We start from the raw sequence: 26,700 nt of genomic DNA, 5'->3' as shown, positions 1-26,700 counted from the left end.
GCTTACTATATCACAATATAGCGCTTTAACCTTTTAACAAAAAAACATGTTTTAACCAAACAATATCACTTACCCTACCTTTAATTTTCAAATTCGCTTGTAATGCCTCCCTTGTCTTTTAGAATAAACAAAAGGCTTTGATCTGAACCCTTAGCTGATATATCTGAGATATAACAGAGACAACCCAGATGCACAGGTGAATGTTTAGCTCTGCTTCACTGGCTGGCTGTAATGAGAGGCTCGCTTCACTGCGTTCTAGTAGGATACTGCAGTGGTTCTCAAAGTGGGGTCAGGGGACCAGCAGGGGTCCTCCAGGGGGTTCCAGGGGGCCCCAGCTAAATGTGTTAATATACAGTGGCATCAGAATCAGTTTAACCACTTTAACCCTAAATATATGTACATCTACAAGCACACAATGTTGTGAGCTTGTAGCTTTTTTCCCCAAAAATCTTGAATTTTTTTTTTTTAATTTCTTTTTGAAACATTATCACAAATCTTGTATGGGGGGCCCTGGCCAAAAATCTTTTCAGATGGGGGTCCGCAGCCAAATACATATTAATTTGGGGGGTCGTTGATACCGTCACCTGCTCTACTTACAGTATAGCATACAGTATGATACTGTTGCCGTGTCCAAGGCTCGTGATATGCACTGCAATATAATATACAGTATACTATACACACATACATTTTTACATTTCAATTCAAATTCCATTCATAAAGCGCTGGCATCCCTATTTTAAAACAATTTAAAAATAGAGAAAATAGGAGATCTACAATCTCACGGTGAGTTGTGAGCTTGTAGTTCAGCCATTTTCTCTATTTATATTTTTGCAATAGACTGACTATATGTGTGGGAATAGTTATGGCTATTTGGGGGCTCTTGGCAAGGAAAAATATGGGAACCGCTGCATTTAGTCTTCCGACTAGTGCAACGGCGTGGTCTGAGCTGTTCATTGTTGGCACACTGTTACGGAACTATTTACTGTCGCATTCAGGCTCTAAATGACATGGATCGACTAAACAATTGTCTGTGCAGCTGAGATAAGAAGGAGTATTTGGTAAACATACCACAGTGTGGACTGTCTGGGCCTTTGATGATCTCTCGGCCCGCCCCCCCCTGCTAGGTGAACACACTAGCTCTGTCTAGTATTGACAGAGATTTCCGATGAGCTTACAGCTTATCATACTGCAAGAGGAAGGCCTGCAGACCTGGGCAACAGGCAGATATACGGCCCAGACAGTTTTGAGCTATCAGAAAAACAGCTTCAAATAAAACATTGTATTCATTCCACATTTACAATGGATAGTTTAAAAGTTTGTTAACAATATGCGGGAACCTTTCTAGGTGCGGATATTGGTGATTCAACATAGTCTCATTTACTTTCATTGTCAAAGCACTGTGTCAGAATCACAATCAACTTTACTGCCACACCACAGGATTACAGCTGAGAGCCACCAACAGTTCAGAAGCCATGGTGGTGTTATGGCTTATGATACTCTGGTATAGCTTGCCTGGCCGTGGTCGCAGCAGAAGTGTGAACAGTTTGTGGCTGGGGTGATGAATGTCCTTGATGATCCACTCAGCCTTGGATACATAACTGTATATATTAGGGGTGTGCCGATATATGTTTTCGTGACGATATGTATCGTTTTGGGGAAGAAAAAAAATCGTTTTGATTTTAATTTTTTTTACAATAATAATAATCAGGCATGCAAACAGCCCGAGGTGAAAAGGGTGACAACATGTTGTTTTTTTCCGGGTCAGGTGTCACACTATTACCCTATTTGGATTCAAAACGGCTAGTGGAAGCTGAAAAGCTACAAGTTTGCATGTCTGAATAATGCAAAAACAGAAATATTTGTTTGCATTTGCTTTTTTTCTCCCCCATATATTTTCATAATAAAAAAGTGCGTATCATATCGTATCGAAATCGTATCGAAGTTGTGTGCCCAATATCGTATCGTATCGTTTCGTGAAATTAGTGTATCGGCACACCCCTAGTATATATATATACTAACTGTTGTGTTATAATATATATACGATATAAGTGAAATATAGATCGATGGGCAACTGACGGTCCTTGGTTACCGTCTTCTGGTTTTAGCATTACGCTCTCCCGCTTAGGAGCTTAATATGGTTATGACGGTCTGAGTGGTGAAACTGGGTCACATATCTTCCTGCTCCAAGTCTGCAGTACTAGTCTCCAATAGCATGCAGTGGTTCTCAAACTTTTCAATTTCAAGGATGATCACTCTGAGAGCGTACAAAATGGTTCCATTTGTACACTCTCAGAGTTACAGACCTGCAAAGGTTCATTTTGGAACCCCCTCAAGCTGCCCTGAGGGTCCCTGGACCCCACTTTGAGAACCACTGCCTATAGTAGGCCTATAATAGACACTGTATAGGTATTCGAAAGGTTTGTTCCATTCACCTACTGTGCATGGTTTATTGATTATATTATATAACTGTTTTCAAAATAAAAATGCTGTCAAACGATTAGAATTGTTCTTGAGTGAGAGTGAGCCGTCCATTATGTCTTTGTATTTCCTTCTTTTCTTTGGGGGAGACGGTAACAGAGACGTCTTCATGAAATATAGCTCAGCCATGTTGGCTCAGAGTCTTGGCTCGCAGCAATCGTACTTAATATTCTTGTCCAGGGGAGTATATAATAACGTATACAGTATATGCGTAATATACAGTAAAGCCTGAATTAAGCATGAGAGACTATAAATATATCAGAGGTATTTGATTGTTTCTGAGGACGTAAGATGGTGGTGTTGTGCACAGCAAAATGCTGAGTGTTAATTTAACACGGCGAGTAAGAATTGGACCCGTAAGGGTCAGTTCTTACTCTTGAGAGTTACATAGTGTATGTAACACAGTAGTAGGATTCCATGTTATTGGGAATGCTTGTCTCATTTTTAAGGTTTTAAATGGGCTTGCACCTCCACCACTGAAAGGGTTCATAGAGCGAAGGGAAAGTGGTGGCAGAACAACAAGGGCAACAACTACCAGAGGGGACTGCGAGGTACCATTCAGACAGAGTGTGTTTGGTGAAACAGTCTTCTCTGTTAGAGCCTCCCATCACTGGAATAGTCTCCCTACAGAAGTAAGAGAGACCACTAACTATTTGACCTTCAAGTTCAACCTTAAGAGATGGCTTAAAGCTGTATGTTTTTGGGTGATAATTTAATCTGTTTACTGACATTTTTTGTTTTTGATGGATTGCACTGGAGGAAGCTTTTTACGTGTCTGTTCAAGTGCCAACTTTTGATGCTGAATGCTTCTGTGGAGATTCCAATAAACAAAGTAAAAAAACAAAAACAAAGAGATGGCTTAAAGCTAACCAAATTTGTAAGCATGGGTAATTATCAGCTCCATTTGTCACTGGTGTCTTTTATCATATGACTGTAACTGTCTGTCTCTTGTATTATGTCTATTTGTCTTGTTTTGTATTGATGTCTGTTTTTGTATGGATATATCACCACTTTTAACAGCCTGCTCAGGGACTGCAGTCTGCAGATGAAATTTGCCTTTGGCTAACTCTGGCTCATTTTGGTGGATGTGAAAACTGACATGTTGATTAATGTGCACTGTCCCTGATAAATAAATAAATAAACTGCAATTTACATAGAATAGAGAATACCAATAATATAGTATATCGTCTCATGTCGGGTGGAAACCTGATGTCCACTGAGGTTTTACTTTCAGGATTCAAATTCAAAAGTAGCAGATCCGCAAGCTCGAAATGCGTCGCTTCACGCCGCGTTTCTACCTACTCTTGATACTTTTGTGTGATGATGCTGTAGTGTGATCATGTAGGGTGTTAATTTACAAAAAAACACAAAAAGTTAAAATATGGAGATAAGAGGTTTCTGCCCGACAGCAACGATATAAGCCTCGGTATACAGGTATACACCTTCTTACACATAGGCTGCACTCATATAGCGGGGTTATATTTATAGATACTGTAGGTGGGCTTAGGTTCAGGGGTGAGAGAATGGATGATACTCAGTAGAGTGGAAGTCATTGAAAGTCAGCGTGTGTGTGTGTGTGTGTGTGTGTGTGTGTGTGTGTGTGTGTGTGTGTGTGTGTGTGTGTGTGTGTGTGTGTGTGTGTGTGTGTGTGTGTGTGTGTGTGTGTGTGTGTGTGTGTGTGTGTGTGTGTGTGTGTATGTCCACAGCTAAAAGAATACCCTCCGATCTACAGTATCTATCACACCAAGTCCCTTTCCCATCTCTCCTCCTTTTCTCTCTCACTCTCTCTCTCTCTCTCTCTCTCTCTCTCTGTCCCTTAGTGCCTCATTCTCAAGCTCTCGACAGAGTGTGCAAGAAATATTGATCCACATGGCACCTGGAGGGAGGGAGGGAGGGAGAGAGAGAGAGATTGAGAGAGCAAAGACATAGAGAGGGGGGGTCTATGAATGAAGGGAACAGGTCGAGTTTGAGAGTTAAAGGCAGAAATAGAGGGGGGGGGGGGTCATGTGATTAGTTGGTGGGTGAGTCAGGCTCCTTGATTTACAATTTAGGCATTTAGCCTAAATTCTTAATCCAGAGCGATTTACAGGGTAATGCAAATGCATAGTGCCTCAAGTAATCTAGGATCATAGGTAAACCAAGAACCATCATCAGTCTAAACATTATAATATCAAAAGATAAGTAATATGTACATTGAAACTATACAAACTATAGGATACCAGGTCAGCAAATAACATGAAAACGTTTGAGAACCAGTGATCTGGAGAACCAGAGACACGCAGGACGAGAGATAAACATGAAGAAAGAGACAGATACGGCTGACATTGAGAGAGAAAAAGAGGCAGAGGAATAGAGTCAACAGACGGAGGAATGGAGTCTATGGAGAGAGAGCACACGAGATAGAGAGAGCACACGAGATAGAGAGAGCACACGAGATAGAGAGAACGCTGAACATGAAAGACTGAAATAGAGAAGGACAGGAGGAGAGAGAGAGAAACAGATGAAGTGACATTTAGAGAGCAGCGACGAAAGAGTAGGCATGAAGGTCAGAACCTATTCTCTCCGTGCGGCCACACACACACACACACACACACACACACACACACACACACACAAACACACACACACACACACACACACACTCGAGTATGTTACTGTGTGGAAGGGTGCGTTCATGCATACGGTACGTATGCATCTGGGAGTTCAACTGTATGCGAGCGAGCGTGCGTGCGTGTGTTCGTGTCTGTGTCAGTGCATTGAACGCTGTGTATATGTGCGCTGAATGCCATGTTTGTGCATCTGTACGGATGTGCTCCCAGCTCGTTGGCAGCCTCAGTGGCGTGACAATCCCCTATAGCTTCCACACATACAGTATGCTAGTGAGAGACCTGCTTCTCACAGCTTTTGAGTGTGAGAAACAGAACACGTGTCTCCCGCATCGGAGCGAAAGGATGCCCAGAGCCGCTTATGGAAGCCGACGCTCCCATGTTTGTATTTCCCTCCCGATCTCTCAGATTAGGAGGTCGACGTTCAGAAAAAATCCACTTTTTAACCGTTTTGACATTTTCAATTCTGTCAGTCTGGGCCTCCAGTGCGCTCTTTATCGGGCTAACCTTTGAAAGGGGCCAGCCATTATGTTGCCTGACATGGGAGATGGGAGGGGATGGGGGGGAGAGAAAGGCAGAATGCCAGTAAACAAGAGGGTGGAGAGATTGTTACGTTGCGTGAAATCGAAATGCCGACAGGCCTGGTTGTACTGTTGCCATTTCATGTACTATTTCATCTCCGGATGGGTCTCCGGGGATGTTTGCTTCCACCCTCCTACTGTGTAAGAACACAAAACATAAAACTAAATCATAAATCATCCACAACATAAAGGAGCACACCTTTGGTTATTTGTGCTAATGTTCGTACAAGCCTTTGGCTATGTCTGCTTGCTGGATGAATAATGTATACATGCAATTCTCTGTCTTTAAATGTATGCCTGTGTTATTGCTATTGTTATGGACAATAATATACTCTATTCCACTGTATTATATCCTAGTATGCCAATGCAATTCTGTACAATAATGAAATATGTCTTTGTCTATCCCCAATAACCTCCCTCATGCTAATACAGATAGTGTATGCCAACATCTGTGTCAAATATCAACTAACTAACCTAACTTCAACTTTCTTTTTTTATGTTTTCATTTACGTGGATTAGGCTCAGGTCTCTTATGGGGGAAAATATATTACACTAATGGTAAATAAAAAAATAAAAAAGGCTAATGGTCTAACCTAATGCTATACTATTCAATCAAAATAATTGGATTGGTATTTGCTATGGCCCTGTACTGTGAGTTTCATCCCATCTCCCAGAGGAGGCTAATGTGTTTTGAAGATGAGCTGAGGAGAGTGGACTTTTAGAATTAACGCCAAAGCCTGTTTGGATATGACCCATTCCCCCCTCTCTCTCTCTCTCTCTCCCTCTATCGCTCTCTCTTCATCTCTCTCACTCTCACTCTCTTCCAGTGTTGCCAGATTTTGCGAGAGAAGCAACCTGGTTCATGAAAACAAGCCCAAAAGAAGTGACCTAGGCCAAGAGCACTTTAAACCCAAATACATCGGCTATTTGAAAATAGCCGATATTACAACATTTAAAATAGCCGATGTACAAGCTCACAACGCGTTGCAATGCGACGCGTTGTGAGCTTGTAGAGCTGCTATTTACAGAAAAAAAAGGTTTTGTAGAAAAAAAGCGAAAAATCTTTTTGAAACATTTTAAATACACAAATCTTGTATGGGCATCCCTTGCACAAAATATTTCCAGATGGGGGTCCGTGGCCAATACATATTAATTTGGGGTCCTTCACATGAAAATATTTGAGAACCACTGGGTTTAAACAGACAAAACAACAATGAAAAAAAAACAAATAAGCAACTACACTTTTAGAAACAAGCCCAAAAAAAACCTGCAACCACCAATATTTACAAGCAACTTCACAGAAAAACAAGCCCAAAGTCGCTTATAACAAGCAGACGTGGCAACGGTGCACTCTTCCTCCTTCCACAATGGTCTCCTTCCCTCCGTCTCATCTCATAAGAGTGTGTTGGCTGCAGGCTGCAGTGCAGGGACATGACTAACCGGTCTGGGTAAGAAGAAGCGCTACTTAATACTGACAGAGCTGAATGGCGAGTCAGTGGCGACCTGGAACACTGGGAGTAATTTAGGTCAGAGGGCCCAGGGGGTACACCGGCCATGTCTTTAACCCATTTGTTTACTCCCTTTTTCTTTTCTTTTCATTATTTTTTTTTACCTCTCTCCATCTGCATGCACGCTTTAAATCAGTGGTTCTCAAACGTTTTTCTTAATTTCAAGGACTCCCGTAACTCTAAGAGTGTACAAATGGAACCGAACGTACAAGTAAGGGATCTATTTGGTCGCATTTGTACACTCTCAAGAGTTACAGACCTGTAAGGGTCCATTTGGAACCACCCTCAAGTAACCCCGAGGGTCCCTGGACCCCAATTTGAGAACCACGTACTGCACTGCCTTAAATTAAAAGGGAGAGTCCATGCTAAAATGTGTTCTGTCAAGCTTGAGTCGCGAAAATATAAAGGGAAATCTTTCCTTTTAGGGCCAATTGGTCCCACTACTTCAAAAAAGAAAAAAAAACTCTTAACTCCTGTTAAAAGTGAAACTACAACTCGTGGGAAATAACTTTTAGCAGGCAGCTTTGGCTAAAACAGAAAGCACATGTCATCCTAATGATCTGGGGGCAGTTCAATCTCTATCTGTGAAGTTGGACAGCTCCCCTACACAGCTGGGAACCAACGAGGGAGGGAGCTACAGTGGAGCGAACTAGTGGGCGGAAACATTTTGATTGATCTTTTCCATCCAAATGGGCTTTAATTCATCGCGGAGCTAGCCGGTTATGAACCAGAAAATGTGCTCACATCCCTGTAAAATTACCCCGGCCCCCCATCGCACCCCTCCGCCAAGACCGCATGCAGCTCACGGCCAATGGACCAGCACCAAACAGCTGCCGGGAGATGTTTCCTCGCCACAATATTTGTTTCTGCTGCTTGTTTGTCATTTCTGAAGAAATGGGTGTTCGGGTTCATAAATTTAGATTGAACACCCCGTGATCATATGGAAATGGGGGATGGGGGTTCTGCTGCGTGCTGTATATTTTAGTTATAGCGCATTAACTTGCGCAAATGCATGCTGGATCAAGAGCGTGTGCGTGTGCCTGAATACTGCAGACCTCGATTTGTTTGTGTGTGGTTACAAAAGAAAGTTGAGTTAACCACATTACTCTATAGTGTCCCTGCTCTGGCCACTGGAGAAAATAGGCGAATATTTCTCGAAAATCAATGAACATTTGGCAAAAATAGACATAGAATTGATGTACGACGAAGGTTTAAGTGGTGAAATGATCACTCAGGGTTGTCTATACTGTGCTGTGGAAGGGGCCAGGCCACAGTAACATTGATTAACACAGCGGTCAGGTCATTAATACGACATCAAAGCTTAAAGCGTAGCGCTGCAACAGTAACTCCTGCTGCTCACGTTGACTTACTTCTAATAATGCTCTTACATTTGTTCCGACAGAGGAAGCCTTACCTCTGGATAACCTCTAGCTCTCTATCTATTCCTCCATCCCTCCCTCTGTTAATCTTGGATTCTCTCTCTCCTCTCTCTCTCTCTACTTTCTCTCTGCCCTTCCTATTCAGCGTTCTGGGAGGCACTGTGTGCATCGGGCTCTGGCAAAGGGAACGCTGTGTTTTGTGTGTGTGCGTGTGCGCGCGCGTGTTGGGGGGAGGCTAATTTGCATTCAGCACCACTATTCACCTCAGCTTCAGGAGCTCTGAAGAGACGGCCCTTTTGAGCCGCATTGAAAAAGAGAGAGAGAGAAAGAGAGAGATGGTGTGTGTGTGTGTGTGTGTGTGTGTGTGTGTGTGTGTGTGTGTGTGTGTGTGTGTGTGTGTGTGCAAGGGAAAGAGAAAGGCAGGCAAAGAGAGTGTGAGAAAATGAGAGGAAAAAAAGCTGACCAACCCTGTGCGGATAACTAAGGCACGTGGAAGGAATAGTGTGTGCATGTGTGTTGGCGTGTGTGCCTTTCCACAGTTCATTATTCGCTTTTGCATGTTCGCATGACCATGTGTGTGTGTGTGTGCAGGGACGTCATGGGCTCTCAGAAGGTGGGGGGGGATGGACTTTCGGTGCACTATACCCCTTATTTTATACTTTGGCTATTAAAAAATAGCAGATATACAAGCTCATAGCGCGGCACCGAGTGCCGCGCTATGAGCTTGTAGATCTGCTATTTTTTTTAAATCGTGAAAATTTGTACACATTTTTGAATATAATTTTTTTCAAGCGAACATTTGTAACTGTCAAATGTAAACGAATTTTGTCTTCTTTTTTTTTTATCCAGTTTTTGGGCGGATTTTGTTAGTTTGTTCGTTTTTTTCCGGTGTTTTGGTTACTTTATTTCGGTTTTAGGGTTAGGTTATTTAATTCTTATTTTTGCCCGATTTTACCGATTTATTATCAAAAAATTATTTTTTTCTTCAAAAAGTGGGGGGTATGAAATCATGGATCTGTGAGAGTGAGGGTGTCGCGTCGTACGCACAGTGAATGGCCGTGACGCCCCCTGTGTGTGTGTGTTTGAAAACAGCAGAACGGTATTGTGAGCACACAGGCATTCACAGCTACTGTACCTGGCCTTGGGGCAAATTGTTGCTGTCGGGGTGGAAACCATGTACGTCCAAAACTGTTATTTTTCAGAAAATGGAAAAGAGAACCTGTGTTCCAATGGATCCAATGTGGTTATTATTAAATAATAATAATAATTTAGTCACAAGCTCTTGCTAATACTGTTCACAGACACTTAACCACTTTCAATTTCACAAAATCCAAAACAGCAAAGATAGCCGATCTACATACAAGCTCACATCGCGTAGTATGACAAATTAGAGCATTAATGAAAATAAAAATAAACTTATGGAGATACTGTATGAGGTTTCTACCCGACACGCAAAAAAAAATCATGGCTATTATTTTGAATCCCCAGGGGGACTTGAATCCCGCTTCCATAGGATCTTGGCTTTTTGATCTTCCTTCTCAAGGTCACGTGAATAACATCTATATACATCTATATGTATTAGCTGGGTTACAAAACTATCCGTCGACATTTCCTGTGGAGGGGAACGAGGTAGACGCGATTCCACTGAAGGCTCCGTCCCTTTTGGTTTAATCACAAGAAAACTAGACACAGTCTAATGACAGCGTGGCTTCCTTGTGCAATTGCACAAGGAAGCAGTTAAATGCTAAATCAATTAGCAGTTATCTGGCTAACTGGCTTGAATCCCCCTACACATAAGCTAATAGACTATGTCTTAAAATGCCAATTGGACAATGTCTTCAGTCTGCCTTTTGGATGGGGAAACAGTGATATGCATATAGGCCTACACTGACTGTATATTGAACAAGTACACATCGCCAATGATGTGCTAAGATGCTAATGTGAGCTTTGAGTTAGATTGTGTGTGATTGTGCCGAGCCATGTGGTGTGCTGCTGTACAGCATTGGTTCTCAAAGGGGGGTCTGGGGACCCCCAGGGGTCCTTGTAAGGGGTACTAGGGGGTTCCCAGCAATAGTGTCACAATCATTTTAACCATGCACTTAAACCATATTTTATACTTTGATTTTTGAAAAAATCCCTGACACAAAATATTTTTGAGATGGGGTAAGATTTCCTTTTTAAAAGTCATGGTACTTTCTTCTTTAGAACCCAGAAAAAAAATAGTTTTCATCGTGATACTGATAAATACTAAAGTATACGCTAGTTCCATTGATCCAAGCTGGAACACAATAGATTGATTGGTCATTTAGATAAACATGCTCTGAAAATGCATGCGGCCCACCCATCTGATCACACTTGACACGTGTTAAGTGGTCAGATGGGTGGCCTGCGAAGGCTTTTGAGATTTCCCAGTGGGCCCTGATCCAGAAAAGGTTTTAGAACCATTGTTCTAAACCACTGTCTCCCACTGGTCCAAAATGGACGCTTATGGGTATGTGTTACTCTGTGAGCGTGCACAAATGGAACCAAATGGACCCCGTAATAACTAACCACTGAAGATTTTACAGTACAGATTGGAGTCCCAGAGATAAAACATTGGCATCAAATGGGGTTCTGTCCGTGGCCCAAGGCATATCAAACTGGGGGTCCGTGAAATTAAACAGGTTGAGAAACACTGTTCTAGACAGCTGGCCTGTTCAGCACTAAGCTGTAACAATTCACTCACATTCATATTAAGCCTAAATTTAATTCATGTGTTAGAGAGTCCAGGCTGACGGAGGCTTTGTTCTAAGTGAGCCAGTGAGAACACGGACACGCAGCACCATGGAGAGAATATGAAGTAAGGAGGCTGTGGAGGAGGGGTTGACGATGTGATGGTGTGGTGGCCATGTCTTCTGATGGGTAGAAATCACCCCGTACCACACAGCACTTTCTGTTTACTCCTTGGGACCAACGTCCCAAAACACTCGTTGTGAAGGCGTGGAGCCAGGAGCGTCGGCATACAGTCAAAGCCGTGTCCGTAATTGAAGTGCTGATCGTTGCTGTCGTGTGGAAATATCGTATTATATCCAAAAATGCTCAGGAACTGGACAAAATAACCTGATATGTTGCAATGGATCCAGGGTAGCTGTTATTCAGTCACAAGCTCTTGTTATGAACTTGTAGAAATAGGCACTTTTTTGCTGCTTTTGTGTGACACTGTATAGTACTGTATGACGAAGTAGGGCATTCATTTATGAAAAAACATTAAATAGTTGAGATCATTGCGCAGTCACGTCCCCCCCAAAAAAGGAAATTTACATGCTCACAACAGTGTGAGCTTGTAAATCGACTATTCTCTGTGTGTCACAATGGCGCGCAACCAAGTATAAATAACCCTAAAGATGATCATTCAAACAGACTGAAGCCAAATCCCATTTCTGCCTTCATTGCTCAACCACGGCACACACAGGCAGGACTGGAGGAATGTCACCAAAGCTGGGGCCGAGAAGAGAGGCAAAAGGGGGGGGGGGGGGGGCATGGAGGCGATGGTGGAAGGGACGAGAGAGCTGTGATGAAAAGTGCGGTAAGGCTTGAAGAGAGGAAGCAGAGAGGAAACAGAGAGAGACAGAGGCAAGGGTAAAGTCAATAGAATAGATGACCCGCACGATTGCGACAAAACGCGCAGCGGCGAGGTGGAGGAGAGCACGGGGATCATGTGATTAATATGGGCACACACACGCACACGTACGCACACACACACACACACACACACACACACACACACACACACACAGATAAGATGAACACATGCACACACAAAAAACAATCTACCGACACACTCATCCACCCCCAAAACCTCTCCTTCTGCTCTCTCTCCCTCCATCTCTCTCTCCCACTGACTCTATCTGGCTCTGCAGGCTATAAATAGCAGCAACTGAGCCCTTGCTAATTCCCTCATTCAGAGTCTAGTGGAGAGACAAACGGATGTGCTCTTTGACATAGCATAGTACGCACTTGATGCTGAACATACAGGAAGTATTTTCCTGTTGCTGGATGGTTGCCAGGCAACACTCCTCATCAGGGCTGGGTACATAAGCCCACATCATGGATGAATGGTTGTTAGCTACATAATGGCAGACATAACCCGCAGGTAGCATCAAGTTCAGTACAGATGACATTTTATTTTAATTATCCACGCTGGCGAGGAAGCTCTTAGTACCAGAGTTACGCCGTCTTCAGTGTTGCCATAGCTGTGCTGCATGTGACAAAACACTGTGAACCTTCTGACTACGTGGTATAAAGTAACTAGGTAGATGTACTCAAGTACTGTACTTAAGTACAATGTTTTGGTACATTGGAGGCTTTCTTCAGTATTTACAATTGTCAATACTTTTACTTCTACCCCGCTACAACTCAGGGGACAATATTGTTCTTTTACTCCACTACAATTATATGAAAACTTTAGTTAATTTGTAGATTTTGATTATTATTACAAAACACACAAACCACTTAAGCCCTATATATATTTCAGCCATTTGAAAATAGCTGATCTACAAGCTCTCTGATCAAGAGCTTGTAGATTGGCTATTTTCAAAAGATTTTTTATACATTTTGAACTTGTGTGAAATGGGACACTCTGCACAAGGAGTACTTTTACTTTTGGTACTTTTAATTATATTTTGATGCCGATACTTTTGTACTTTTACTCAAGTACATTTTGAATACAGGACTTCTACTTGTAACAGAGTATATCTACATTGCAGTATTGATACTTTTGCTAGAGTAAAACATGCAAGTACGTCTTCCATCACTGCTACTTACAGTAGTTACATTAAAGGGATACTTCACTTTCACATAAAATAGACATTAAAAAAAAATATTAAAAAAAAATGAAAGAAGTTATGGCAAAATAAAGGCCCCCTCACACATTAGTAGGACACTCTAATGCGTGAGGGGGCCGTGATTTTTCCATTACTTTTTTCATTTATTTTTAATATATTTTTTTAATGTTTATTTTATGTGAAAGTGAAGTATCCCTTTAACACATTGGGTGCCAGCATTTTTTCATAACAACTTACGTTGGGTGCCAGCATTCTCCCCATTGACTGCGCTTTGCTGTTTAAAGCTCTAGACTCCACGAGGAGCAAATCCATGTAAAAAAAAACATCCATTCATGTTGCGCGATGACCCTGGCTACAGCCTGGAACGATAACATTTCACTCGCGAGTTACAATGGGGGGGGATCGCGCATCGCGCATGACCGGTTTTCCCCACCGGAAACAGATTCGGAGATATAGGTGTTTTAAAGAAGGAAATAGACAGGAAGTGGATGGCAGCCATGTTTTTGTTTTTCCGGTGATCTATCTGGCCTATCCTTCTCAAGATCACAATGGGTACTCCCAGAGCTGCTCTAGCCCCGCCCGTGTGGAGAAAAACGAAAAAAACAAAAAGACATATTTCACGGTCTGGACCGTGTTCGGCACCGGACCGCTACTCTGCGCAAACACGGTTCAGACCGTGTTTGGCACCCGATGTGTTAATATCCTGTTGCCTCCGAAATAGAAATATAGGTGTACATCACAGAACAATGCGGGGGCTGACACGGAGAGACAACGCTCATTATAGCGGTACGGTGTTCGTTCAGATGGAATAAAGCCGGCTACATAAGACTAGGTGATGCACGCGAAACGTGATTCCCTTTAACTCACACCCTCTCGCTGTGTGATGCCTCAAAATGGAGCCCGCCTGCACAACACAAAGAAAAAACCTCGCAAAGAAACACCTTTACAGTATCACAGAAACGGCAAGAAACACCTTACCTAGCACCATAGCAAAGTCAAGCAGTTAAAGCAAAGAGTGGATGGTGCCAGAGAAGAAGGATAGGATGGAGGGTTGGTTGGGAGAGAGGGGGGAATCGGGGTGTTATCGTCTCATGTCTCAGTGAGCTCCCATCACCAACTCGTACGTAACCACCACCAAAGCTCGCTCGCCGCGGCGCTAACGCCATACAGCCCTTTATTCTTCATGCTCTTCTTTTATGTTCCCTTTGGGGTTTTCTTTTCTTTTTGTTGCTTTCTTTCTAGTGCACGCTCCCTTTCCCTTGCCTCCTATGCTTTTTTGTCCACACGCTCGCATCAAAGGGCTATTTTGTGCACGTGCTGCAGCGTGTCGGGCGCGTTGCGAGTGGATGTTCTGCTGGCTCTCCCCTGTGAGCCACGGAGGCCCTCGTATACTGTACTTTAAAAGCTGCAGGCGCTCTTTCCAAGGAAACATAAGACAGAACTGCACAATTATCAAGGTTTACTCTGGCATCAAAGTCAATATATATCGTTGCTGTCGAGCAGAAACCTCTTATCTCCATATTTAAATATATATATATTTTTTTTTCGTAAATGAATGTGCTACTTGACCATACTATAGTGTCATACGAAAGCATCAAAAGTAGCAGATCTGTAGTGGAGTAAAAAGTACAATATTTGCCTCAGAGATACACTGGACACCTCAGTGCTGTACTAGTAGAGGAGACCTACTATATCTTGAGTAAATATAGTTACTATCCACTTCTGATCTTTTCTTCACTGCAGCTCTCCCTCTCTCTCCCCCCGTTTGGGTCTTCTTTATCTCTTTTATTTATTCACCCCCCCCCCTCCCCTCCCACCCCCGCTACTGGCGTTGACGGTGGTGTCGCAGCCTGTGCCGCGGCGTTATTGCTTTAGCATCGAGCAGCGCTTGATAGAAAATTGAAATATTGCAGAACAGGGGTTGGGTTTGGGGGGGGGTGGGGGGTGGGGGAGCGCTTGAGTTTGATGTGTAGAGATAGATGAAGTATCGGCTGGAATAATTTATAAGCCCCCTTCCTTCCAGCCCGTCCCGCCATGACTCATGTTGGAGGAGATCTTGCGTTGGGGAGCCGTGGTGCTGGACGGTGGTGGAAAGTACAAGTACTCAAGTACTGTAGTACAATTTTGAGGTATTTTTTACTTTACTGGAGTATTTCCAATTTTCAAAACATACATTAACCACTTCAGCCATTGGCTACTTCGGCTATTTACAAGCTCACTGAGCTTGTAGATCTGCTATTTTCAAAAGATTTTTTATACATTTTATACATAATGATAACTTGTGAAACATTCCGCATAATGAGTACTTTTACTTTAAGTATATTTTGATGCCATTACTTTTGTACTTTTACTCAAGTAAATTTTGATTACCGGACGGAAAGATGGAGTACTTCTTCCACCACTGGTGCTGGAGGAGCTTGGCGCTGACAGTGCCAAGGCTAGAGAGGATGATGGCACAACGGAACTAATTGAACGCAACTGGCTGCTTAACCGGCATTTTGTTACAGCTATACCGAGGTTAAACACCGGGTCCATATACCGCACTGGTTCTCAACGTCGGGTCCAGGGACCACTAGGGGTCCGAATGGATCTTTACGGGTTTGTAACACTGAGAGTGAGTTGTACAGTGTCAGAGTTAAATAAACAGAGAAGATTGGGGTCCCAGAGATTTAAAAAGAATAAGTATCAAACGGGGGGTCCTTGAAATCACAAAAGTACAGAATCACTGATCTAAACTATTCTGGGCCACCAATCTACACTGTCAAATCCTCGGTGCTTATTTAACTCAGAGAGTGTACAAATGGAACCAAATGGACCCTCATGAGGGTCCATTTGGTTCCATTTGTACACTCTCAGAGTTGCAGACCCGGTAAAGGAGTCCATTTGAGAACCAGCGCCATATACTGCGCAGAAGAGAGTGTTTCTCTCCGGAACCGATGATCCGATCTGATCAGAGATCAGGTGGGTGTCTGTGTGGCGGGTCCACCCTGTCGGGTGAAGCCGGGCCGCTGGCCTGCGGTTCATCCTCTCCCCCCAGGGGGAGCGGCGGGCGGGTTGGCTCCCTTCCTCTCACTGTCTCCATCGATCTGCCATGACTGTGCAGGAGCCAGATAAAAACCTCTCGCTATGATTTATGGGATGTCATCTCTCCTGGGTGAACTAGCAGAACCTGTCCCCCCCTACCCCCCCCCCTCTTCCACCCTTCGTTTTCAGCGAATATAAAAAAGGGGGGGACAATCCGCCCCTGGGCATGAAGACTCTCAAGGGGTCCTGGAGACTGGCACTTTATTCCCTCCTGGGGGATTGGCGAACATGCCTGGGGACACAGAGGAAGTGTGAATTATACGTAACGGCATCGCACCGAGACCCGGTAATTGTTATGAGTATTGACGAGACAGCCATGTGTCTACGCCTCACTTCACGAGGCACAGAGAACGGTGGGTAATTGAGAGGTAGAGTAACAGCAATTACTGCCTGCTCTTCCTAAAGGGTCCTCCTCACAGAAGCACTATTACTATAAATATCTATAAATCTATAAATATGTAGTTTTGAACATTCAAGTCAATTGGACGGCAGAGTCCACACTGGAACTACTGTATAATGACATTGGTGGGTGTGTTGTGGTCGACCCTATCGGGCGAAGTATAACAGTAGTTATAGTTAAATGGACAGTTCACCCCCACAATGACTTTTTTTCTATCGATTAGTCATCCCATGGAGACTTGAATTCATGGATTATTTTATTTTTTTGTCGCATTCCTAAGCCAATAATTTGATGACCGGCAGCAGTTCAGGAGTCTCCTTTGTATCTCCTACCGGAACCGCTGCCTACCAGTGCGACAAAAACTAAAACATATCCATGAATTCAAGTCTCCATGGGGTGACTAATTGATAGAAAAAAGTATGGTGGTTATGGTGCTCGGTGTGGAAGGCCCTAAACTATTTAGTTGTGCCGTCAAAGTAGGAAGATGATGTAACTTTATCTCAAGGGTCATTCAGAGTGATATGCGGTGGTGCGGGTAATCAATAATGAATGCTTAAACCACGTAACTACTATTTTATTTGCAAGTAGTAGTGCTGTGTGAACTTTGCTTAGGTGCAGGGAGAAGGGTAAAGTAATCGCGAGGTTTCAATAATGCATCGTGTCGTTAATAATTTAGATTCTAACGGCAAAGCTTAAAGTCTGGACGAAAAATTGATTGGACGTCTGTTCGTGATGGAGCTTGAAAGAGGAGGAATTAAGAACGCTGCGGCGATGTGGCGACGTCCTTGAAGGCAAAATTCAAAAGGAACGCTGAAATATTCATCAACCAGGGTCCTGGGCATTCATGATACCACTCTGCACTGATCAGGTATTAATAATGTTAACCACCAGTACATTAACCTGCGACTCATTACTTTACTTCCTCATTCCGATTATGACAATTATTTGCAGTAGTAGCACGATTACTTATTCAAGAATTATTTAATGGAGAACCCATTTGATGACGCAAGGTTAGGGACCGTCGAGTTAGTAAGTACTTAAAGATTAATTAGAGACACAGAAAGCGTTACTGCGTTTGTTTATCTGCACAACAACCACCACACACACACACACACACACACACACACACACACACACACACACACACACACACACACACACACACACACACACACACACACACACACATCAGGTTTGAGTGTCCCAGTTTCCCTCCTTTTACGCTGCATTAAGAAGTAATTTTCGGAGATTAATCTACAAAAAATGTGTGAGAGAGAGGGGGGCTTTTGAGGACACTCGGAAAGGATGCCGGTAAAAAAAGAGCCTTAGGAGCGGCAGAAATATGCACTGTTGAATGTTTGAAAGGTCAAAGAAGAAGAAAAAAGACAAGCGAGAGGGGGAGTGAGAGAGAGATAGAGGGGGGAGAGAGAGGGAGAGAGAGCGAGTGTGAGAGGGCGAGAGGGAAAGAGACAGAGAACAGGGTGGAGAGGAGGAGAAATTGGGCTACAGCTCTTGGCTAAAATGTCCATAGGCAGTACGCACACAAGAATTTGAGCATCTAATTAACGCTGAGGATTTGAAGGTGCAGGCTTATTATTTGTATGCAATGTGTCCAAGTGTGTGTGTGTGTGTGTGTGTGTGTGTGTGTCTCCTCCTCCCTTAACCCCTCCTTTCATTTGGATTTAGCTGGACACCTGCAAGATGGCAGGCAGGCACGCACACGCATTCTCTCTCTCTCACACACACACACACACACACACACACACACACACACGGCGAGAGAAGCACAGGGGATCAGGGCAGGGGAAGACGGTAATGACACTGTTGTGTTTGGTTGAAGACTGAAGGTCAAATTCTGTGCAATAATAACTATGACAAACCTGCACAGAATACTGTAGCATCCACACCAGGGAGAGTGTGAAGCATCTGTACATCATGTGCATGCATGTGCACATAACTCCCTAACCTGCACGTGTCACTGTGTGTGCGTGCGTGCGTGCGTGCATGAATGTGTGGGTGGGAGAAAAAAAAACAGCCAAGAAACCTATATACACGATGTGTTTGAGCACATTTTTTGACAGCAGCCACACCTGTGTGGGGTGTTTTACACACCTTTCCTGCACATGCGTACGTTCATGAGTTCGCACACTTCCCGGATTTGTGCAAAGAAAAACCTGTGTGAGAAGAAGAATCCCAGTGATATTCTGCGCATACTGTATGGCACATTGTTTAGGAACCGGTCGCTGCACATGAGGAGGCGTGGTGTTGAGGGGGAACGGTGTTGAAATGCAAGGGCTAAAACAGCCTGGGTACACAGACGCTTTCTGAAAGGTGTTGAAAGACAAGCTGGCACGTGGAAACACACGGTTTTCGAGCACCGGAAATAGCGGCTCTACAAGCTTGTAGATCTGCTATTTCCGGTGCTCGATACCGGCACTCAACCAAACATAAATGAGGCTTTAACCACTTAAACCCCAGCATCCGTATTGTGGGGAAAGCTTTCGCAGGAAAATAGCAGATAGACAAGATCACAACGCGTCGCAGCGTTGAAAACAGAAAACAGAAAAAAGAACCCTGAGGGACTCCAGTCAACCATATGGGGTTTAAGTGGTTAAGTTGAAGGAGAGGTCAGCATGAGGACGAGGGCTGACATCTGACATATTGACAGAGATGAAGACACACATACAGGCTATGTTAATACCTTTATCTGACACCAACCCCAGTGGATGGCTGCAGGGCAGTTTGAGTGCATTTTTGTGGAGTCATTAGGCAGCAAGGTCAAATACAATTATACAATATCATCTGTGCAATAAGCCTGCCCCTTATGTAGGCTTATACCTTTAAAAATACTCTTGTTGATCAAATAAAAGACACACTGTGTAAACATCATCGGACTGAGTGGTTGTTTCATAAAAAATGGGCATCATTCTGGGATCAAACAGAAAGTCCACAGTGAAGCTTTCTGCATATGAAAACTCCTCTTAAAGTAAATCAGTGGCAACTCAACCTGCAAAACTCAAAAAATGCCTTACTTTTATTAACACCCCTAGGGAAGGAGAGAGGTACAGTGGGTGAAGGATGATTGTGCTTTTTTTTAAGACCTGCAGAGAAAAAAAAATGTAAAAGGAAATATTTCTCTTTTATTATACACCTAAAAGCCTACGGTGCATAGACGAACCAACGTTTGGAGAGGAGGGTTCTTGATGGTGAAAAATATAAGAAAAGTCAAATGTCATCCAATCCTTCTGTCATAAAAGTGCCTGCTAACCACTTTTTGTTCTTGTGTTTTATAACACTGTGAACGGCGTGTAAAACAGGAAAAGGGTAATAGAAACATTGGGTGACCCGTGGTGGAATATTTTGCATACTGTTTAAGGCAGTCCTCTGCACATACAGTACAATACTCTCTCACCAGCCCAACATACAGCACATATCTTCAAACATGTCAGTTTTGGTATGATATTTAACCACAGGTGTAAAACAGGCGTCCCTATTTTGAGCCATTTTTTTTCAACCATTTGAAAAATGTCAAAAATAGCAATAATAGTCAATGTACAAGCTCACAACTTGTCACATCGCATTGGAGCCCGTTGTGAGCTTGTGCATTGACTATTTTTGCTATTTGTCATACAAAGAAGTATACAGGGCTCATGTGGTTAAACTTGTGTGTGTGTGCACCCCTAAAAAAGAAGAAAAATTATCTCTGAAACTTTTTTCCTTCCACTTGCGTCGCTGACTCAGCGATCCCGGGGCGTTCCTGTAACGCCACATTGTTAACATTCACACTAGGATAGTGCTAGCACTAAAAGTGGTTCTTTGGCTGGTAATCATAGGGAATTTCCTAGCGCATAATAGCACCTTAAAGGTGCTATATAATAGCACCTTAAAGGTGTTATATATAGCACCGTTGTCAAAGGGTGTTATATAGCGCTATTAGAGGTGCCCAATTAAGCTGAAGAACCTCTAAAGCAGTGGTTTTCAAAATGGGATCCAGGGTCTATCAGGGTTCAGACCGAACAGGGCGACGCGAACAAAGTGTCACCTCGGTATCTTCGCTCCAGGTGGAAAATCACAACTGAGGCGATGTCCCCCCACCCCCCGCCACCAACGCTGGCCAGCACGACCAAAGTGAAGGGATTCAAGCGACTAGAAAGGTATTTTATCTTACGGTGGGAGCTCACCTTGAGAGTGTACAAAATGGGTACACTCTCAAGAGTTACAGAGGTCCTTGACATTAAAAAGTTTGAGAACCACTGCTCTAAAGAACCGTACAAGGGGCTGAACGGGTTCTTTGTATGACGGCAGAGCTATATAGCACAGTTTCCCAAAAAGTGGGTCAGGACCCATGTTTGGGTCTCGGAATGTCATTATGCATGACATTTTTATGTATATATATATATATATATATATATATATATATATATATATATATATATCATTTCAAAAGTTTCAACAAAAAAAATCACAACTTTTCTTTTTTTTTTACTTAAATTTTTATCCTGTGATTTTGTAACCCTATTTTTTACACCCAGTGCCAATTGTCTATGTAATCCTGGGCACTACCTTCCCTCTGCCAACCTAGGGAGGCCAGGGCCGAGCTCATGCCTCCTTCAATGCATGAGAGCCAACTGACCTTCTTGTCACCTGACAGGGGGGAGTTTCCCTGGTAGGACGTAGCGCGTGGAAGGAACACGTTATTCCAACCAGTTCCCTTCCCCTCCATCAGGCGCCCCGGCTGGCCAGGGGGAGGCAGTATAGTGACCAGGATTACTGCATGTTTTTGTGAGGGTACCTACCCTAGGAGACACGGGGAGAACATACAAACTCCACACAGAAAGGCCCTTTCGCCAACCCCACCTAGGGTATGGGCACTGATGACGCGGAGGAGAGAACACGCCCCCAGCGCCCACAGCGTCCCCTGCGGGAATCGAACCCAGGACCTTCTAGCTGTGAGGCGACAGCACTACCGACTGTGCCACCGTGCCCCCAAAAATCACAACTTTTCATCAATTAAAAACTATTCCATAAATAATCAAAAAATCGAAAACATTCCATGAATTAAGAAATTTAAAAATAAAAACTTTTAAGAAATAGTGAAATTAGCAGATCCACAACCTTGCAACGCTGCGCGAAGCGACGCCTTGTGAGCTTGTAGATCTGCTATTTACACTGGTTTGGGTCCCGGGCAAACGTCTAATTTCTCCTTTGGGTGTTGAGCTAAAACGTTTGGGAACCACTGCTATATAGCACCTCAACCACGCCAAAGAACCACTGAAGAACTCGATGAAGAGCCCCCTCCCCCCCCTTCCACCCCCCCGCCAACCCGTCCACTCACCGTCCTCGGTCGGCACGTAGACGTTGAGGTAGAGACAGTCCTCGCTCTGGTTCTGGATGTAGCCCGCCGCCACGTCCAGGTTGTCCGTGAACCACACGGGTAGCATGATCTCGGGCAGCACGCCGTGCACGTTCTGCGGGCACACGGGCGCAAACTGCGTGGCGTTGCGCACCTCCTGCCAGGAGCCCGGCGCCTCGGGCGGCTGGAAGCGGCGGTCGCCGATGGGCGCGGTGGCGTACGGCACGCCCAGGTACTGCTCCACGGGGCCCAGGATCTCGTTGTTGAGGTCCTTCTTGATGCCCCGCAGCTTGCCGTAGTTGGTGGTCACCATGGGGTGCTTGGACGGGTCGAACTTCTGCCCGGCGCCCAGGCTCAGGAGCAGCGCCAGGCCCAGCAGGCACACCACGCACCTGTGGGTGGTGTGGGGGCGCGGCCTGGGAGACAGGCCCCGCCCACCTTGTTTACACACAGGAAGCGGGAGGAGGTACATGGTGACTGAGTCCGACCTGTCTGAGTCCTAATGGTTTTGTGTTCCAGCCAAACCACAAGGTCTGGACGTTCCCGGACAGGAGCGACAACGGGAAACTCTTTCGTCTGAACCAGGTTCACAGGACAAAGGTTTAGTGCTCTTACAAGAAAAACAAAGTCTAAGATGAGTGGTGGGTCAGATCAGGCTGAGTTGGAGAGATCAAGGTAAGGTTGAGGTGTGTGGCGGTGGGGGGAGGGGGTGGGGGGGAAGGGGGGGGGGTTGAGGGTTAGGGTTGAGGGACGGAGGTTGAGGTGGCCTCAGAGGGAGCCGGGTCAGTGTTGGAGTGGCGCAGTGGCGATCCGGAACGCTTCCCCCGCTGCGATCCTGTTACGTTCCATCCTCACGGGCCCTGCTCATCCGTCCGGGTGTGGTTCAACGGCCTGATCCGGATCGATGACCTTATCAGCTGCTGAACTCTGCAAAAAGAGGACAGAGAGAGAGAGACAAAGAGAGAGAGGAGAAAGAGAGAGAGAGAGAAAGAGAGAGAGAGAGAATGAGGGAGAGAAAACGAGGTGGGGAAAAAAGAGAGGGAGGAGGGATGGAGAGAAAGCGATTTAGAAAGCGAGCGAGAGAGAGATTATAGCTTATCTGAAAAAGAAACATATTCTATTAAACTGCTGCCAGTGTAATATATTCCCCTAAACCGGTGCCAAGCAAAATATTTGGCAAAAGGAAAGTGGAGAAAGTGAGAAAAAAGGCCCCCCACTGAAATGAGATGGCTTTGTCGAGATCGAGTCAATATCGGCCATTGTATCACATACATCTTCTATACGCAGCGAGCCTTACAAGGCCAGCATACAGAGAGCAGAGGAGAGGAGAAGAAGAATCCTTGTAATCATCTCACCTCGCCACCCCCCCCCCCCACCACCCCGCCCCTCCCGCCCACACTCATGCATGTCGCGTACATCAGCCTTCACAGTGCACTGGTGTCCATCCATTATGCATGAAAAAAACCTGGAATACCGTCCCGGTTTCGCCCACCTTACAGAAGACACACGACCGAATGCCCAACCCACCTAGCTTAGATAGCACTAATGAACGCACGAACACAGGCACGCACGCACACATACACACAGCCCCAAAGAGGACTAATACAAGCCACATTGCCTTCCATGGAAGCCTTAACCGTAGTTCAGACCAAAGATTTGTCACAAGGCGGAGCCATTTTAAACACGATTTATACTTTGTTGCACTGAAAATAGGTGATCTATACGTTTTAACCCATTAAAACCGGGAACGCATATACTGTGTCATTTTAGATTTTCAGCTATAACCATTATTTCATACTTTGGGCTATTCAAAAATAGCAGATATACAAGCTCATAGCACGGCACTGAGTACCGGTCGTGTATTTCCAGTCCAGTTTCAGGCTTTTATTTGTGTAAGGTCGAGGAAGTTGTCTGATTCCACTCAGCATATGTGATGCGTTTTTGTCACGTAGACTGAACAAGATTGTTTCTTACAATAAATAAACTATTATTCATGAAATTACATATTTACAGCGGTGATTAATCTTGTTTGGCTGTGTACGATAGTATTCTTTCAAATATGATAATGTTAAGCCTCCCGTAGGATAATGTAACTTTTCCCATCTGGCAACACTGAGTTGTGTACTGTAGGCGCTTGTGTTGGTGATGGAGATGAGAGCCATTGTGGCGGGAAGCGCTGCTGAGAAGCCCAGGACAGAGATTAGGAGGCTGAGCCTTTCACTGCCCACTAGCGGTCAAGGGTCAACGCTCGTAAGCAGCTTATAATGGCCCTGCAGCCCCACGTCTCTCGCTAGCGTGCACACACACACACACACACACACACACACACACACACACACACACACACACACACACACACACACACACACACACACACACACACACACACACACACACACACACACACACACACACACACACACACACACACACACACACACACACACACACACACACACACACACAAGCGTGTGAAAAGACCCTTATGGGTTCACGGGTTCACTTGTGCAGAATCTGGAGTTAAATTAACACTGAGGATTTTACTGTGCAAAGCGTGCTGGCATGTGTGCATTACAATAAATAAAGCATGTGAGAGATTACGCATGCATACATACGTAACGTCCTTAAGTAACATGATGTAATCGCGTAGAAACACAGTCTACCCCATGCAGAATGGGCCGAGAGCAAGACGAGATGTACAGAGCTACAGCGCACGCACGCACGCAGGCACGCAGGCACGCACCCACGCAGGCACGCACCCATGCACGCACACACGCACACACACACACACACACCCACCCAGAGCGCAAGGTTAAAGGCAGTGTCTGCCTCCACATCCCCGTCGCCATTAGCGTCAGGAGTTGGCTAATCAGCGTCAGCTCTGTGAAGCTTATTCGTCCCAGCCTGTCCCCCTTGTTATTGCTTTATCTCCATCCCATAATTGTCTCATTTAAAGTCATCATTAACCGTATTATTGCTTAGTTTGGGCTCGCTGGCGCTTCCCTGCCCTCCCCCCACCCTCGGTCCCCTCCGTCTCCAATTCTCCCACTGCCAATAAAGCTGTTTGGATTCCAAAGTGCAAGGGCCTCAGCGTCCGGATGTAATAAGGCGGATAATTAGCATCTATAGCCGGCTGATGAGGCAGCGCGGCAGTAGACATGCACCTTAACCACATGAACCCTACAGCGTCCCTATTCTGGGGCTGGAAATAGCCCATCTACAAGCTTTGTAGATGGTGTTGTGAGCTTGCAGACTGGCTATTTTCGCCGGAGAGATTTGGCGTAGAGGGAAACGCCAGCTTAGTGTAGAGCCTATAGAGTGGAAGACCCCGGTCAACTAAGTATAGGGTTTAAGTCGATGCTTCTCAAACACTTTCATGTCAAGGACCCACAAATGTATTTGGCCACAGATCTGAAAAGATTGTGCCAGAGACTTCCAGAAGAGAAGATTTGTGTAAAAAAAAAAAAGACGTTTTTCCAGATTTTTTACATTTTCTTAAAGAAATAGCATATTTACAAGCTAACAACGCATCACATCGTGACACGTTGTTAGCCTGTAGATCGGCTATTTCTGAATAGCCAATGCATGAAATAGGATTGAAGTGGTTAGAGTCATTTCTATGCTGTATTTAAAAATGTTGCTATAGGAACCCCCCTGGAACACCTTTAACTCATTCAGTGCCCGGCTTATTTATGGCAGTTTGGCTCTGAGTGCCAAAGCCAAAATTCATTGTAAAAAAAAAGTGCTTAGGAGCCGAGATACAGCCTTTTTCAGTAAGAAGTTAAACAAAGAGTGGATGGAGCAGAATATTTTCAAATCATGATATCTTGGGTTCTGAACCTTTTTTTCCCAAAAAACGTCTTAGACGTCCAGTGGCACTCTGGGCTTATGTTAAAACGGACGTCTTAGACGTCCAGTGGCACTGAATGAGTTAAGGACCCCTGGAGGTCCCCGGACCCCACTTTGAGAACCACTGGTTTAAAAATGACCAAGACATGAGATGACCACTTTCCCAAGGACTCTATTCTCTTTAGAAGCAGAGGATATTCCGTTTAAACAGGCTGTGCCAGGGGAAGCTCACAAGTATGGGCACCGTGTTCCCCTTCAGAAGCCGATAATTGGGAGACGAATCACACGATGTTTAAGTGTTCGTTGTGCCAGCGTCTCTCTGTACTGTATGTGTCTCTGGCACACTGCGCCCAGTCTCGCTAAGTCACTGGTTTCTTCATTCCACTTTGTTGTTTTGTCGATGCACGAGAGTGCGTGTGCGTGCGTGAGTGTGCTTCCCTCTCAGCGCAGAGCAGGCAGTGGAAATGTGTTTGCTAATTAAACCATAGAGAGACGAACGGCCAGTCCAACTCGCCCGGCACCCTGGGACGGGGCCTCAGCCCACGCACGGCCAATATCTACCATTAAACTTTCATCTTCCAAAAACCCATAACTGAGGCCAGAAGAGAGAGAGAGAGACAGAGAGAGAGAGAGAGTAGA

At 44.6% G+C, this 26,700-nt stretch overlaps 1 protein-coding gene across 1 annotated transcript in view; it reads right to left on the bottom strand.

Moving 5' to 3' along the window:
* nlgn2a (neuroligin 2a) overlaps positions 1–22,540 on the bottom strand; it is a gene marked incomplete at its 3' end in the record, with an annotated part of 163,345 nt that extends 140,805 nt beyond the window's left edge. Inside the window, 1 exon segment of the mRNA XM_080451380.1 lies at positions 22,195–22,540. Within this exon segment, the coding sequence (XP_080307506.1) occupies positions 22,195–22,525 (331 nt within the window). The 5' untranslated portion in view covers positions 22,526–22,540.
* Between the last annotated feature and the right edge of the window lie 4,160 nt (positions 22,541–26,700).

This window comes from Gymnoscopelus braueri (assembly GCF_963280865.1).
Source record: "Gymnoscopelus braueri genome assembly, chromosome: 15".
Lineage (NCBI taxonomy): Eukaryota > Metazoa > Chordata > Actinopteri > Myctophiformes > Myctophidae > Gymnoscopelus > Gymnoscopelus braueri.
The sequence above is the reverse complement of the archived record's forward strand: the minus strand, read 5'-3'. Positions and strand labels throughout refer to the sequence as shown.